Source organism: Scyliorhinus torazame, chromosome 13, assembly GCF_047496885.1.
Source record: "Scyliorhinus torazame isolate Kashiwa2021f chromosome 13, sScyTor2.1, whole genome shotgun sequence".
In the NCBI taxonomy this organism is placed as follows: Eukaryota; Metazoa; Chordata; class Chondrichthyes; order Carcharhiniformes; family Scyliorhinidae; genus Scyliorhinus; species Scyliorhinus torazame.
The window spans coordinates 54,832,482-54,849,727 of record NC_092719.1 but is presented as its reverse complement, the minus strand read 5'-3'; the positions used below and the strand labels follow the sequence as shown (position 1 = coordinate 54,849,727).

Genomic DNA, 17,246 nt, shown 5'->3' with positions numbered 1-17,246 from the left:
TTTTTTGATCTAATCCCGTGTGGGAAGGTGAAGTAAGGTCCCCCTTCCGTCGTGTATGGAGGGGACTAGAAGTGGAGGGACAAAAAAAGAGGCTTTGGTGCAGCGGCAGAAACGAGGGGGAGAAAACAAGATGGCGGAGATCGAGCAGCATGGGGGCCGGACCAGCAGGAGTTTCTCAGGCGCTGCGTGGAGGAGCTTAAAAAGGAGGTGCTGGCGCCAATGCTGTTGGCGATCGAGGGGCTGAAGGCGACCCAGAAGGCCCAGGCGATAGAGCTCAGAGAGGTGAAGGAAAAAACTAACGAGAACGAGGACAAGATCTTGGGCCTGGCGGTGAAGATGGAGGCGCACGAGGCGCTGCACAAGCGGTGGGCCGAGAGATTCGAAGTCCTGGAGAACAGGTCGCGGAGGAAGAATCTCCGGATTCTGGGTCTCCCCGAAGGAGTGGAGGGGGCTGATGCTGGGGCATATGTGAGCACGATGCTCCATTCGCTGATGGGTGCGGAGGCCTCTCCGAGCCCCCTGGAGCTAGAAGGGGCTCACCGGGTCCTGGCGAGGAGACCCAAAGCTGATGAGCCGCCAAGGGCGATAGTGGCGAGGTTCCATCGTTTCGCAGACAGAGAGTGTGTCCTGAGATGGGCCAAGAAGGAGCGGAGCAGTAGATGGGAGAATGCGGTGATCCGAGTCTACCAGGACTGGAGCGCGGAGGTGGCAAAGAGGAGAGCTGGTTTCAACCAGGCCAAGGCAGTGCTGCATAAAAAAAGGGTGATATTCGGAATGCTGCAGCCAGCGCGACTGTGGATCACGTACCAGGACCGACACCACTATTTCGAAACGGCAGAAGAGGCTTGGACCTTTATCCAAACGGAAAAATTGGACTCGAACTGAGGGGCTGTGGTAGTGGGGGAGATGTTGACTGTATACAGGGTTGTAAATATGGGTAAAGAATGTTTTACGGGTGGGACGATGGATGGGGATGGGGGAAGAGTTTTTGAAGGGGGGACAGTGAGGAATGTAGCCGTTGGTGCTGGAGGGAGGTGAGACTCGGGGATGGGGGAACTAGGATAAGGCCGCAACAGGAGCTGCGCCACAGGGGGTGGGGCTGGCCTAGGGAGGTGGGGGGAGATGGAGGAGCACAAGGAGGAAGAGGGATTTCCACACGGGGGGCCAACGGGAAGGCGGGGGAAGCCGGGGTCAGCAGACTTACGGAAGTATTATGGGGGAGCAAAAGAGCTAGATTTGGATCTAGCGGGAAGGAGGTTGAACAATAGGGTTGCTGCTGCAATGGCCGAGGGGGAACTGAAGATGGAAGAGGTGGTCTGGGGGACTGGAGGGTGCGGGAGACGCGGGACTGGCCTAAAATAGGAGATGGCTAGTCGGCGGGGGGGGGGGGGGGGGTTAGCCCCCCAATCCGGCTGATCACGTGGAATGTGAGGGGTCTAAATGGGCCGGTTAAGAGGGCCCGAGTGTTCGCGCACTTAAAGGGATTGAAGGCAGACGTGGTCATGCTTCAGGAGACACATCTGAAAGTGGCAGATCAGGTCAGGTTAAGAAAGGGATGGGTAGGACAGGTGTTCCATTCGGGGCTGGATGCGAAGAATAGAGGGGTGGCAATACTGGTGGGGAAGCGGGTGTCGTTTGAGGCCAAGAACATAGTAGTGGACAACGAAGGCCGATACGTGACGGTGAGTGGTAGGTGCAGGGGACGGGGGTGGTATTGGTAAATGTAAACGCCCCGAATTGGGACGATGCTGGATTAATGAAACGTATGTTGGGGCGTATTCTGGACTTGGAGGTAGGAAGTTTGATAATGGGTGGGGACTTCAACACGGTGTTGGACCCAGCACTGGATCACTCCAGATCCAGGATCGGAAAGAGGCCGGCTGCGGCCAAGGTGCTCAGGGGGTTTATGGGCCAGATGGGGGGAGTAGTTCCGTGGAGATTTGCCAGGCCTTTGGCCAGAGAATTCTCTTTTTTCTCCCATGTACACAAGGCCTACTCCCAGATAGATTTTTTTGTTCTGGGCAGGGCATTGATCTTGAAAGTGATGGGGACGGAGTATTCGGCCATAGCCATTTCAGACCACGCCCCGCCCGCACTGAGTGGAATTAGAGCTGAGGGAGGAGAGGGACCAACGCCCGCTGTGGCGGGTGGATGTGGGACTGTTGGTAGACGAGGAAGTGTGCGGGAGGCTGCGGGGGTGCATCGAAAGGTATCTGGAGGCCAACGACAACAGGCAGGTGGGGGTAGTATGGGAGGCGCTGAAGGCGGTGGTTAGGGGAGAGTTAATCTCCATCAGGGCTCATAGGGAGGAGAGGGGGCAGGGAAAGGGAGAGGTTAGTGGGGGAGATTTTAAGAGGGGACAGGAGATGTGCAGAGGCCCCTGATGAGGGACTACTCAGGGAGAGGCGAAGTCTCCAGACGGAGTTCGACCTGTTGACCACAGGGAAGGCAGAGGCACAGTGGAGGAAGACACAGGGGGTGATGTATGAATATGGGGAGAAGGCTAGCCGGATGCTGGCACATCAGCTCCGTAAGAGGATGGCAGACGGGGAAATAGGTGGAGTCAAGGATGGAAGGGGAACTACGGTGCGGTGAAAGTGAATGAGGCATTCAAGGCATTCTACGAGGAGCTGTATAGGTCCCAGCCCCCAGGGGGAAAAGAGGGGATGCGACGATTCTTGGACCAACTGAGGTTCCCGAGGGTGGAGGAGCAGGAAGTGGCTGGTTTGGGGGCGACAATTGGGGTGGAGGAGCTGGTTAAAGGACTGGGGCGCATGCAGGCAGGGAAGGCCCGGATGGGTTCCCGGTGGAGTTCTATAGAAAGTATGTAGACCTGTTAGCCCTGTTGCTGGTAAGGACTTTCAATGAGGCAAGGGAGGGGGGGACCCTGCCCCCGACAATGTCGGAGGTGACGATCTCTTTGATCCTGAAGCGGGATAAGGACCCACTGCAATGCGGGTCGTATAGGCCGATCTCGCTCCTCAACGTAGATGCTAAGTTGTTGGCAAAAGTGTTAGCTACGAGGATTGAGGACTGTGTCCCGGGGGTGATTTACGAGGACCAGACGGGATTTGTAAAGGGCAGGCAGCTAAATACCAATGTGCGGAGGCTACTGAATGTGATTATGATGCCATCGGTGGAGGGAGAGGCGGAGTTGGTGGCAGCTATGGACGCGGAGAAGGCCTTTGACCGAGGAGAGTGGGAGTACCTCTGTGAAGTGTTGAGAAGGTTTGGGTTCGGGGGAGGGTTTATTAGTTGGGTTAAACTCCTGTATAGAGCCGCGGTGACGAGTGTGGTCACGAATCGGCGGAGGTCGGAGTATTTCCGGCTGTATCGAGGGACGAGGCAGGGGTGCCCCCTGTCCCCCCTGCTGTTTGCATTAGCAATTGAACCTTTGGCCATGGCGTTAAGGGAGTCGGGGAAATGGAGGGGGGTGGTCCGAGGGGGAGAGGAGCATCGAGTGTCGCTGTACGCAGACGACCTGTTGCTGTATGTGGCGGATCTAGTGGAGGGGATAGTTGAGGTCATGCAGAAGTTTGGGGACTTCTCGGGCTAGAAGCTCAATGTGGGAAAGAGTGAGCTCTTTGTGGTGCATCCGGGGGATCAGGGAAGAGGGATAGATGACCTACCACTGAGGAGGGCGGAAAGGAGCTTTCGATACTTGGGGATCCAGGTAGCTAGGAGCTGGGGGGCACTGCACAAACTTAATTTGACACGGCTGTTGGAACAGATGGAGGAGGACTTTAAAAGGTGGGACATGTTGCCACTCTCGCTAGCGGGCAGGGCACAATCGATTAAAATGGTGGTCCTCCCGAGGTTTCTTTTTGTATTCCAATGCCTCCCAATTGTGATTACCAAGGCCTTTTTAAAGAGGGTAAGCAGGAGCATTATGGGATTTGTGTGGGCGAGCAAGACCCCGAGGGTAAGGAGGGGGTTCGTGGAGCATAGTAGAGATAGAGGAGGGCTGGCGTTGCCGAATCTGGGTGGCTACTACTGGGCAGCCAACTTGGCGATGATCCGTAAGTGGGTTATGGAGGGAGAGGGGGCGGCATGGAAGAGGTTGGAGATGGCGTCCTGCAAAGGAACGAGCCTGGGGGCGCTGGTGACGGCACCGCTGCCGCTCTCGCCGACAAGGTACACCACGGGTCCGATGGTGGCGGCAACGCTAAAGATCTGAGGGCAGTGGAGACGACATAGGGGCGCGATGGGAGCCTCGGTGTGGTCCCCGATCAGAGATAACCATCGGTTTGTCCCATGAAGGATGGACGGGGGGGTTTCAGAGCTGGTATCGGGCAGGGATTAGAAGAATGGGGGACCTGTTCATCGATGGGACGTTTGCGAGCTTAGGGGCGCTGGAGGAGAAATTTGGACTACCCCCGTGAAATGCCTTCAGGTACATGCAAGTGAGGGGGTTTGTGAGGCGGCAGGTGAGGGAATTCCCGCTGCTCCCGGCACAGGGGATTCAAGACAGGGTGATTTCGGGCGTATGGGTCGGAGAGGGCAAGGTGCCGGCGATATACCAGGAGATGAAAGAAGAGGAGGAGGCTTTGGTAGAGGAGCTGAAGGGTAAATGGGAAGAGGAGCTGGGGGAGGAGATTGAGGAGGATCTATGGGCTGATGCCCTAAGTAGGGTTAATTCCTCTTCCTCGTGTGCCAGGCTTAGCCTGATACAATTTAAGGTTGTTCACAGAGCTCATATGACGGGGGCGAGGCTGAGTAGGTTCTTTGGGGTGGAGGACAGATGTAGGAGGTGCTCAGGAAGCCCGGCGAACCATGTCCATATGTTTTGGTCATGCCCGGCACTGGATGGGTTCTGGAGGGGAGTTGCGAGAACAGTATCTAAGGTGGTGAAAGTCCAGGTCAAGCCAAGCTGGGGGCTAGCACTATTTGGAGTAGCGGGCGAGCCGGGAGTGCAGGAGGCGAAAGAGGCCGGCATTCTGGCCTTTGAATCCCTGGTAGCCCGGCAAAGGATCTTGTTAGTGTGGAAAGATGCGAAGCCCCCCAATGTGGAAGCCTGGATAAATGATATGGCAGGGTTTCTCAGGTTGGAAAGGATAAAGTTTGCCCGGAGAGGGTCTGTGCAGGGGTTCTCCAGGCGGTAGCAACCGTTCCTAGACTATCTCGCGGAGCGTTAGATGGAGTTCGGTCGACAGCAGCAGCAACCCGGTGGGGGGGGGGGGGAGAAGAAGGAGGGATAGGGAAGGGGGGTTCTTCGGGGGGGCATCTGAGCAAGAAAAACATAAACGATCCGGAAAACTGATATGCACGGGAGGAATCCAATGTACAAAGTTCTGTATCATATTGATTTGTCATGTTTATGTGGATAGCACAATTGCTTCACAGCTCCAGGGTCCCAGGTTCGATTCCTGACTTGGGTCACTGTCTGTGCGGAGTCTGCACATCCTCCCCGTGTCTGCGTGGGTTTCCTCCGGGTGCTCCGGTTTCCTCCCACAGTCCAAAGATGTGCGGGTTAGGTGGATTGGCCATACTAAATTGCCCATAGTGTCCAAAATTGCCCTTAGTGTTGGGTGGGGTTACTGGGTTATGGGGATAGGGTGGAGGTGTGGACCTTGGGTAGGGTGCTCTTTCCAAGAGCCGGTGCAGACCCGATAGGCCAAATGGCCTCCTTCTGCACTGTAAATTCTATGATCTATGATCTATGTCTTGCTATGCGAGTTTTTTCTTCTTTTTTGTTACGGGGGGGGGGGGGGGGGGGGGGGATTATATGGTTGAAAATTCTGTTAAAAATTCTTAATAAACATTTTTTTTTTAAATATGTAAAGGGGCTTCAGGTGGCCTCTGTCAGGTGATGTATAGTGAGAGTTTTGTGCAAAGGCTGTTGGAATGAAATAAATGTGTGTTTGTGAAAAAGGAACAAAACTTTAGACTCTTCATATCACAGCAACTAAACAGAATTCCACAGTCAAACAACCACTCAAATTTGTTTGGTATTCAATTTGCAGGTTGTGGAAACAGCCGTTTAATGCAGCTATTTAATGCAGAGGATGGTTGCTGTGTAAATGTGAAGTGTTGAAAGATACAACTTTTCCAGATCAAACCAAGGAGTGAGAAAACAAAAAAATGTAACTGTATTTATTCACTGCGCACTGGTGTATGTGCTAAATGAGCCGACGTTGTATATATTTGGACAAGGGAAGAGATGAGACTTTCACTTGCAATGATGGTTCTTTGGGGTTTGGGTGTGTATGCGGGGTTTGTGTGCTAAAGGGGATTTCTTGGTTTTCCTGGGACCGGGCAAGGGGGAAAGAGACGCGGGCAGGGGCCTCCATGCTGGCCGGTTTAAGCCGACCAGTGAACGGGAGTGAGGTGGGGGGGGGGGGGGGGGCTGCGGACATCGGAGCCTGGCAGAACAGGTTCCAATGAGTCTAGCCATGGTGGAAAGTTGGGGGGAAGGAATAGAGGTTGGGGGAAGGAGTTTTATGAGAGCAAGTGGAGGGGAGGAGTCGGGGAGGGTTTACAGTTCATGGGTGTCATTTACGGGTACTCTTTCAGGGATTGGGTGGAATTGAATGTTAAGTGGGGGGGGCTCTATAGGTCAATGGTGACCATAGGCGATTCCTGATTCCTTTTCTTTTCTTTTCCTTTGCTTTTCCCACCGTGGGAGGGTTTGTTTTAATTGATGCTTATATTGTCAGGTGGGCCGTTGTTTGGGGTGGTGGGAGGATGGGATCGTTGTTGTTGATAAGGGGATCGACTTTGTATTTGTCACCGTTTACTGCTTGTTGGTGGGGTGTAAATTTTGAAGAAAATGTGAAAACGGAGAATAAAAATATATTTTTTTTAAAAATGTTTATCCAGCAAGCACTGGAGACTCATGCACAATCTTTCACCTTATCTTGTATCTTCAAAAACAGATTCATAGCTTTGCTTTTCCCAGTAGTAGAACCTTAATTTCATTAATCTGTCTTCACAGCTGTTTGGAAGTAAGAAAAGGGCATATCTAAAAATATCTTGCTTCATAAAATTCGAAAAGTCAGTTAATAATATGTGAATAGTTGAAATAAAATAATCACATTGCCCAAGCACCAGGTTAAAGATTTAATATCAAATTAGGTGGATTGGCCATGCTAAATTGCCCCTTAGTGTCTAAAAGATTAGGTGAGGTTGCTGGCTTCCGGGGATAGAGTGGAGGCATGGTCTTCAATAGGATGCTCTTTCCAAGGGTCAGTGCCGACTCGATGGGCCAAATGGCCTCCTTCTGCACTGTAAACTCTATAATAAAGCATTATAGCAGCCAGCCACAATACGTAAACAGAATCAAGATTTAAATCGGGTGAAAGAGAGAAAACTCTTAGGAAATAAAAATTATTAGCTGGTTAGAGAGATCGAACATTAGGTAGATTGAAACTCAACTGACAAATGAAAATCCGCATTTGACCGAAACAAGGCTGCAACAATCAAGAATGCAAGTATTATCTGTGTAAAAAGTGACCAGAGAAAGTTATGACATAACCAAAGCAGTTTCGCAAAATGTTCTTTAAGGCACCTTTCTGTAAGAAAGAACATTTCTATTTAGATGGGGCCGAATGTCCTCATGATATATGGTTTTCCACAATCAATTTTTTGTTGTTGAAATAATTCAATTCTATTAAAATTAATTAATGCAGCAGCCAACTTCCACACCAATGTCCCGCAAAGAGTAAATTAATTCACAAATGGCCAGACAATCAGCTTCTGGTCGTGTTGGTCAAGAGAGGGAATGTTGGCCAGGACAGGCAAAACATCATAATAAGACCAGTGGAACTTTTCAATCACCCACTTAGGGAAATAAGACTCTGGTTTAACACCCCTCTGAATCATGACATCCACGACAACACAGCATTACCCAAGAACCATAATTAGCATATCAGCAGTATTAGGCAATTGATTATGTAGTATTTGAAGAACCCAAGATAATATTGTGCACCTGGGCTAATGCAACTTCTCGCTTCAAAATAAATTACCACAGGAAATATTCAAAAATTTTAAATGCAGTGATTGATGTTTGTTTCATAACATCACAAGCAAACATGGGTAATTTCCTGATCCTCAATCAAGCAGCTATCTAGCAGATGTGAAAAAATAAAGTTACCATTTCCTAGAAAAGGAAATATTCAAAAGATGCCTATGGTGCAAAATGCTCGCCCCCAACTTCAATTAAGCATCAGTGACAATCAGGTCTGGCAAAGTCATTAATGAGATTTTTTTCATTTATCAAAAATAGCTTTCCCAAGTGGGACAATCAACAGTAAATGGTTGCCAGCAACAGAAAGGTAAAGCACAAAATAACCATTGTGATGACTGATATGACAGTGAGGTTATGAAAACAAACCAAGTTGTCTTGGGGAAATTGAAGTCATCAGACTATCTTGTAATTACTTATTTTTGGATAGTAATTCAATTCTAATTGTTGAAGAATTATATTTATTGTGATCTTTACTGAAGAATCAGACAGAAATTGTGTGGTAAGGATCAGAAATTCAGTCTGAATAATTTTGGTGACTGAATAGTGAAAAAGATTCACCCTCACATGACACTATACAGCTTCTGAACAAGGAAACCATGTAATTCATGTAATGACTAATAGATAACCAAACCAATAATTGATGTGTTGTAAGCAGACCTCATTATTTGTTCGGTCTAATTACTAATCAATTAGGTTTCAGTCAGCACAATAAACATTGCCATTTCCCAGTGCTTTTCAAACTATTGCTAATAAATCTGGAACCACTGCACCACAATCGTTATTGTGATCATCACACGCCAAGAACATGGAATGTTGTGAGATGAGACCATAAATGGGGGCTAGTTTTGAGAGGTTCCAGACAGTTGAAGCTTTGCATTGTGTGCACACAGGTTATACGGCATGGCAGGAAGAAAATGAAGCTGCACTATAGGCATCCACAAACCTCATTAAAACAGTATAATTATGCAAATCAGATCCACTCCAGACATCTGCTCCAACCAGACAAGCAGTTCACCTCCAGAAAGTGGTGTGGTGGGTGATCTGTCTGCTTCAGCAGACCACATAAAAGGAAATCAGTTTGAAGTGGAATAATATTTTCTTTCAGTTTTAAAGTTATGTTTCCTAATTTTTCTCAATGCATCAGCTGATTTATGTGGGTAGTATACCATATAAAGATTCACTTCCCACCCCACCAAGTGTACTACCATTCATTATTCTTGATTGCTGCTGGAATTTAGATCACGCCAAGCAAGATGGCGAGGGTGGGTATTACTGTGTGGGTTCTAATTATTCTGCATTATTTAGATGAGGAAGAGAAGTGCATTGGGGCTAACAAATGCAAGTGCACTGAAGCCTTCTGGTCATGCCCAACAGTCCAAAGACTTATGTTTGCTGTGTCTTTCACATGTTAATTAAAAAATCAACTTGCATTTACATAGTACCGCTTTGCGTCCCCAGATTGCCCCAAAATGGCTCATAGCCAATGAAATACTTTTCAAGTGTATTCACTATTGTTCTGTAGACAAAAATATATTTTTTTTAGTCGCCATAGTCCCAGATGACCATAGGCTGCTCTCCCCTTTGAGGGGGAGAGCTGACTGGTGATGGTTTAACCTGAGGATCACCACACCTCAGGTTGAGAAGGCAGGGCCTTCATGAATAACCTCAGCCGGTGGGGGAACCCACGCTGTTGGCCTTGTTCTGCCTCACAAACCAGCTGTCCAGCCAGCTGAGCTAAACAGGCAAAAATAGTAGCTTGCACACATCAATTTCCCACAGCAATAAAGTAAATGACTAGATGGGGTGGCACAGTGGTTAGCACTGCCTCCTACGGTCTGAGGACCCGGATTCGATCCCGGCCCCGGGTCACTGTCTGTGTGGAGTTTGCACATTCTGTGTCTGCGTGGGTTTCACACCCACAACTCAAAGATGTGCAAGCTAGGTGGATTTGCCATGTTAAATTGCCCCTTAATTGGAAAAAATAATTGGGTACACTAAATGTATATTAAAAAGTAAATGACTAGTTTCAATTTCCTAGTGTTAGATGAGAGCTAAATGTTGCCCAGACCTCCAGGAGAATTCTCTTATAATAATAATCTTTATTGTTGTCACAAGTAACCACTGTGCTACCATGCCACCCATCCTTCTTCAAGTAATGTTGCGGGATCTTTTTGAGGTGTCCAACCTAAAAATGTAGTCAGCTTCTCTTTGAGGTTTCATCTGAAAGACAGCACTTTCAACCGTACACTCTCCCTTGTACTGCACTGATTTGTCAATTCAGATCATGTGCTCAAGCCTGGAATAGGATTTGGGGCTATGGCCTTCTGATTCCAAGGTAGCAATGACTAAATCAGGTCTCCTCTGATAACTGCCTGGATGTGGAAGAAGAGACCAGTCTTCTTCATTGCTCCTTCACAATACAGGTTGACATAGAATTCTACCATCTGCTGTAGGATAGACTACAGGCAAGAACAGCAGAGCCAATGGAACTAAGAGCTGCAGGAAACTTTAGCAGGATTGGATCTTTCCAAGCCACCACAGGGGAAATCTGCCATTTTGTGCAGTATGCAGGCCACCGATACCAAAAGTAACAAATCCAACGTGGTATCAACGAGACAAGCAGCACAACTTTGACAGATGACAAGGATCCTTTGAGCACAAAGTAAGGCACATGACACCCATTTGGACAACCCGAGTTCCTAATTTCAATCTCATAATGACCATCAATACATTAGTGTGCAGTGGAGATCAGATCACAAAAACATCCTTTTTTTACATCAATGGATATTGTTTTTAGATGCAGTTAGAATGTAGAGTTGATAGCACCTCCATTTTTGTAAAGAGATAAAATTGTGTTGGGGGTAGGGTGAAAGCAGGGTCTCACTTGTGACCAAGGCTAACTTCTGCATTCAGTGTTGTCCCAGTAGGAAATTCTGGTGAAGCAGGAATAGAGCTGCTGTTCCTTGGGCACCACCTCTACCAGTCAGAAAACTGTGCCAATCAATTCTACCACAAAGAACAGGTGTGTGCAAAAGGGTTGCATATAAAGCCTCAAATCACATTTCCCTAAGTGCATGAGATCCCAATTTAAACTTGAATTATGCTTGAATGGGCCTCGCAAAAGTATGTGAATAAACACAAGAAAATAGACCTTTGATTTTTCAGCTGATACCAGCAAACGCCTTCCTCATTTGCAGCCAATTAAGGGTTTGTTGACTGTAAATCGCCATAGTCCCAGATGACCATAGGCTGCTTTCACCTTTGAGGGAGAGAGCAGACTGGTGATTTAATATGAGGATCACCACACCTCAGGCGAGGGGCAAGGTTGAGAAGATGGAACCTTCACGAATAACCTCAGCCGGTACAGGAATTGAACCTACACTGTTGACCTTGCTCTACATCAAAAGCTTGCTGTCCAGCCAACTGAGCTAAACCAGCACAAATGTTGACTGTATTGCCTGAGTGAACTCCCTCCATGCAGATTACATCTGTGCTTTCACTGCAGGATGGTTTGCAGCCCTGAATAAGGGCCTCCTTATAGCAGAATCGCTCAGTGTTCTGCACTAACACAAGCAGCTTCATCCAAATGGTTCCATTGTGCCATTATTTATTATTTGCTTTCCTGCCACCTTCAAATAGTTAGATACCATCATGCCAGGTTGTGTGCTTGCCAGCCAAGTATGCTACAATTAAAGTTATTTGGGCAGAAATTTTATGCAGCAGCAGACTATTTAAATCAAGGGGAATGATTTACATCAGTAAATCCAAATACCATCTGCACCCTCAGCTCACAGGGAAAGGGAATCTTCTGCTGTGGACCAGCTCAAACTCAATAATGCCAGAAAATCAGGGCTCGGATAAAATAACAAAGTGATTTAAAAACTTGATGATAGTAACTAAATCTAATTAAACCCAATATGTTCGCAGTGTATAGGTAATCTGCATCCTTTCTTTAAAATATTTTGTACCACTGCCCGATATTTTAATGTTGTCTTCTCATCCATTCATTCATGGTATGTGAGTTTTGTTGGTGAGACTTGTATTTATTACCCATCTCTAATAGCTCTCAAGAAGGGAGGTTATCACTGACTAGAAAATGAACTGGACCAACCATACAAATATTGTGAGAGAGAAAGAGAAAATCTCAGCAGGTCTGTCAGCATCTGTAGGGAGAGAAAAGAGCTCATGTTTCGAGTCCAATGACTCTTTGTCAAGGCTGGCTAGGTTCCAGCATCCGGAGTAATTTGCTTCTATACAAATACTGCGACTACAAGAGCAGGTCAGAGGCTGGGAATTCTGTGGAGACTAACTCACCTTACAACTCCCCAAAGCCAGTCCAAAATCTACAAGGCACAAGTCAGGAATGTGACAGAATACTCTCCAGTTGCTTGGATAAAGGCAGCTCTCACAATACAATAAGCTGAACACTGTCCAGGACAAAGCACCCCATCCACCACCACAAGTAGTCACTTCCTCTGCCACTGACTCACAATAGCAGCAGTGTCCACCAAGAAGATGCACTGCAGCAACTCCCCATGGTTCTTTGACAGCACCTTCCAAATTTATGACCTCTACCACCTGGAAGGACAGCAGATGCAGCAGAACACCAGCATCTTAAAGTTTACCTCCAAGCCACTCACCATCCTGACCAATATATCGCCGTTCCCTCACCGACATTGGGTCAAAATCCTGGAACTCCCTCCCTAACAGCCCTGTGAGGGCCTGCAGCAGCTCAAGAAGGCAGCTCATCACCACCTTTTCAAAGGTAATGAGGGATGGGCAGAAAATGCTGGCCTAGCCAAGGACACCCATCCTGTGAAAGAAAATAAAGTGATGCATTCTTGAGCCTCTGCTGTTTGTGGCAAAGGTACTCCCACAGTGTTGTTCAGTAGAGAATTCCCAGGATGTTGAACAAGCAACAATTAAGGTCCAACAATACATTTCCAAGTCACATGGCTTGAAAATCAGAAGAATTTGCAAGTGTCCACATATTTCCAGGTGGCAGAGCTTGTGGATTTGGATGGTATTGTCAAAATCTTGGTGAGTTGCTGTAGCGCATCTTATAGATCGTACACATTGAAGCCATGTTGTGCCTATGATGGAGGGAATGAATGTTAAATAATAATCTGTATTAGTGTCACAGGTAGGCTTACATTAACAATGCAATTAAGGTACTGTGAAAATCCCCTAGTCGCCACACTCCAGCGCCTGTTCGGGTACACAGAGAGAATTCAGAATGTCCAATTCACCTAACAGCACGTCTTTCGGAACTTGTGGGAGGAAACCAGAGCACCAAGAGGGAACCCTGCAGACACGGAGAGAACGTGCAGACGCCGCACAGACAGTGACCCAAGCCGGGAATCAAACCCAGGTCCCTGGCACTGTGAAGCAGCAGTGCGAACCACTGTGGTACTGGTGGGTGGGGTGCCAATCAAGTAGGCTGCTTTGTCCTGGATGATGTTGAGTTTCTTGAATGTGACGGAGCTTCACTCATCCAGACAAGTTGACAGTATTCCATCACACTTCTTTTTTAAAAAATTAATTTAGAGTACCCAATTCATTTTTTTTCCAATTAAGGGGCAATTTAGCATGGCCAATCCACCTACCCTGCACATCTTTAGGTTGTGGGGGGAAAACCCACACAAATAAGGGGAGAATGTGCAAACTACACACGGACAGTGACCCAGAGCCAGGATCGAAACTGGGACCTCAGCGCCGTGAGATAGCTGTGCTAACCACTGCACCACCTATTCCATCACACTTCTAACTTGTGCCTTGTATGTGGTGGAAAAGCTTGGGCAAGTCAAGGAGGCGTGTCACACACCACAGAATGCTCAGCCTCTGATCTGCTTGTCTTCACAGTATTTATGTGGCTAATGCAATTACATGTATGTGATCCTTAGGTTTGCTGGTGTTGGGAGGAATCAGTTCGCTGATGTTAATCCCATTGAATGACAAGGAGAGGTGGTGAGAATCTAACAAGCTGGAGATGTTCACGGTCTGGCACTTGTGTAGCATGGATGTTGCTTGCCATTTAACAGCTCATGGATATCGGCCGGATTTTGTGGAATACAGGGATGTACTTTTTCATTCTCTATACAGCTGCTTAAGGTACTAAACACCGTGCAATCATCATTGAACATTCTACTTCTGACCTTCTGATGGAGGGAAGATCACTGAAACAGCAGCTGAACATGCTTGTTCCAAGAACATTGCCCTGAGAAACTCCTGTAGGGATGACCTGGGGTGGAAATGCCTGGCCTCCAACAACTACTGCCAGTTTCCTCTGTGCTAACTGAGCATCGGGGAACAGATTATTAGTGAGTGGTGCTTTAGTAATAGCCCAATGCGAGAGTATTTGACTAGGTTTGATTCTTCCTGCTTTTTGAGCACAGCACATCTAAGTAAACTTCCACTTTATCAGAAGATATATTGGAAGAGGAGTTTGGCTAAAAGCACAAGTAGTTTTCATTTATTTAAGGTCAATAGTTATTGTCTATACCTAATGGCCCTTGGGAAGGTGGTGCTGTGCTACCTTCTCAATCCGCTACACACGCGCATACCAATTTCACATTTGTTGTATTGGTTTGGGACAATTGAGTAGCTTGCTGAGCCATTTCAGAGCCTTGTTAAGAGTCAACCACATTGGACAGGAGTCACATCCATGCCAAACCAGGTAACGACAACAAATTTACTCTCCGAAGAGACAGGTGAACCAGATGCTTTTACAACAATCTGGTCGTTGCAAGATCGGCACCACTGATACCAGCTTTGGATCCCTGATTTATTTGGGGCTGCATGGTAGCACAAGTGGCTAGCACTGTGGCTTCACAGCGCCAGGGTGCCAGGTTCGATTCCCTGCTGGGTCACTATCTGTGAGGAGTCTGCGTGTTCTCCCAGTGTCTGCGTGGGTTTCCTCCGGGTGCTCCAGTTTCCTCCCACAGTCCAAAGATGTGCAGGGTAGGTGGATTGGTCATGCTAAATTGCCCTTAGTGTCCAAAAAGGTTAGATGGGCTATTGGGTTACAGGGTGGAAGTGAGGGCTTAAGTGGGTTGGTGCAGACTCAATGGGCCGAATGGCCTCCTTCTTCACTGTATGTTCTAAATGTTCTATTCAGCATCACAGATCAGTGATACAGAACGACTGATTTGTGGCTTTTAATGCAAGCGATTAAACTGAAATGAGCTTTGAATACTGAGACAAATGAAATGGGTTGGGAGATTCGCAATTTCAGTCTTTCAAGTGCTGTCCAAGTTCCAAAATCTATGGCACATAAATAAATAAGAAAGGGCACACATCCTGAACTTATCTCACTTACATACTGCAGGACAAGGTGGCATGCAATGCTGGACTTCCAGTCACATTTCCGACATGAATGTTTAAAAAGCTGACATGTCAAACGCCTGACAGCAGGTGGAAATATTTGCAGGTGTTATATTGGCTCTAAAAGGGACAACCTGGACCAAGCGTGTGGCATCTGCCAGAGGGCAAACTGACGGCAGGAGTAACTACAAAACACCGACAAGCGGGTGCGTTTTCTCGGCCGCCAGCACAAAACATCAACGGTCGCAATCAATACTTCAGTCCCCGGTTATCTCAACGGAAAGCCTGCATCCGAGTGCATGATCCCCAATCACTCTCCCTCTCTCTCTGGACGCTGCAGACAATGACAAGGCTCATTCCACCTCCCCCACCCCACACACACACAGATGGAAAATGTGAAGGCAGCGGGCAGTCTCCACCCTGTCTCGACGTGTCACGGATACAGCCCGAAAACACTGACTCCACTTGTGATCTGGACCATGAACTCATCGATTCCACCGGCAATACTCCAATCGCCCAGGCTGGCCACCAAATCCCCACCGGGGGGAGGGGAGGAGGAAAGTTTTCTCTTGCTCCATTTGGCTCATGAGAAGAAAACCTCGCCAAATTCTGCGCTCCGATATAAATTTAAATCGTCCCCCATCCCCCACCCGCGCCGTTTTTCTCCGTTTTTAAAAAAAAAATCTTTTTTTTTAAACCGTTCCTCCTTCGTCTGCCCCCATCTCAGGGTTCACTTTGTGGATGATTCGGTGTTAAAATCTGATTTGGGACTCGGGTTTGAAGCCGGTCGATAATGAGGCGAAACCCCTCCCGGTGAGGCAGGGGGGACAGCAGAAGTCCGGCCCGCGGCCCCCCCCGCCGCCCCTCCGCGGTCGCCATTCGCCTCCCCGGTCGCACAAACCGCGCCGCTCACCTGGACAAGTGTTTCAGGATCTGCTTCTTGATGAGTCCCGCCATTCCTTTAGGCACGCTGAGAAGGCGGAATTAAGGAGCCGCTTTCATGTCAGATATTGCGGCGCGGATGGTGTCACCCGGAGGGCGGTCTCTCCCTTCACCGCCTCAACCCGTAGCGTCCATTACTGTTACCGAGCAATACGGGCACCAGAGCGAGGCTAGCGGGGCATAGGTCACCGAGAGCGAGGCTAGCGGGGTAAAACTCACCCAAAGCGAGGTTCGCGGGGCATAGGTCACCGAGAGCGAGGCTAGCGGGGTAAAACTCACCCAAAGCGAGGTTCGCGGGGCACAACTCACCCAAAGCGAGGCTTGCAGGGCAAAAACCCACCCAGAGCGAGGCTTGCGGGGCAAAACTCACCTAGAGTGAGGCTTGCGGGGCAAAACTCACCTAGAGTGAGGCTGGTGGGACAAAACGGGATAAGATGAAGGGGGCATATTGTAATGCAACCCAAGGCAATTTGTGCAGGTTCTCAGCAAGAACCATCCAGCTAATCCCACTCCCTTGTACTTTCCCCAGAGCCCTGCATTTTATTTCCATTTTGAAAAGCTCAATTGAATCTGCCTCCAGCACTCAGGTGGCGCATTCCAGATCCAAGCCAAAGTTTTACAGCACAGAAAGAGGCCCTTCGGTCCATTGTGTCTGTGCTGCCCATCAAGCACCTGTCTATTCTAATCCCATTTCCCAGCACTTCGTCCACAGCCTTGTATCCTATGGTGTCTCAAATGCTCATCAAAAACAACTTAAATATTGTGAAGGTTCCCACCACTACTATTTTGAAGCAACAAGTGCCAGATTCCCACCACCCTCTAAATGAAAAAGCTTTTTCCTCACATCCCCTCTACCTGACTATTGTCTTAAATCTATGATTTCCTGGTTATTGACCCCTCAATTAAGGGGAAAGGTTTCTTCTTATCTACCCTATCTATGTACTTCATAATTTTGTACACCTCAAACAGGTCCCCCCACAGCATTTTCTGCTCTAAGGCGAACAACTCCAGCCTA

The 17,246-nt window shown here is 48.1% G+C and overlaps 1 protein-coding gene across 5 annotated transcripts in view; it reads right to left on the bottom strand.

Annotated features, from left to right (window-relative positions):
* bltp3b (bridge-like lipid transfer protein family member 3B) overlaps positions 1 to 16,406 on the bottom strand; it is a 217,589-nt gene extending 201,183 nt beyond the window's left edge. For 2 of the 5 annotated variants that reach the window (XM_072471541.1, XM_072471543.1), the window contains exon 1: positions 16,203 to 16,400. Coding sequence is in view for 2 of the 5 variants with exons in the window: in XM_072471539.1 (XP_072327640.1) it covers positions 16,203 to 16,246 (44 nt within the window). In the remaining 3 variants the exon portion in view is untranslated. Of the gene's footprint in view, positions 1 to 16,202 lie in introns of all 5 variants that reach the window. The other 3 variants (XR_011934062.1, XM_072471539.1, XM_072471540.1) reach the window with 3 other exon arrangements.
* Positions 16,407 to 17,246: the final 840 nt, after the last annotated feature.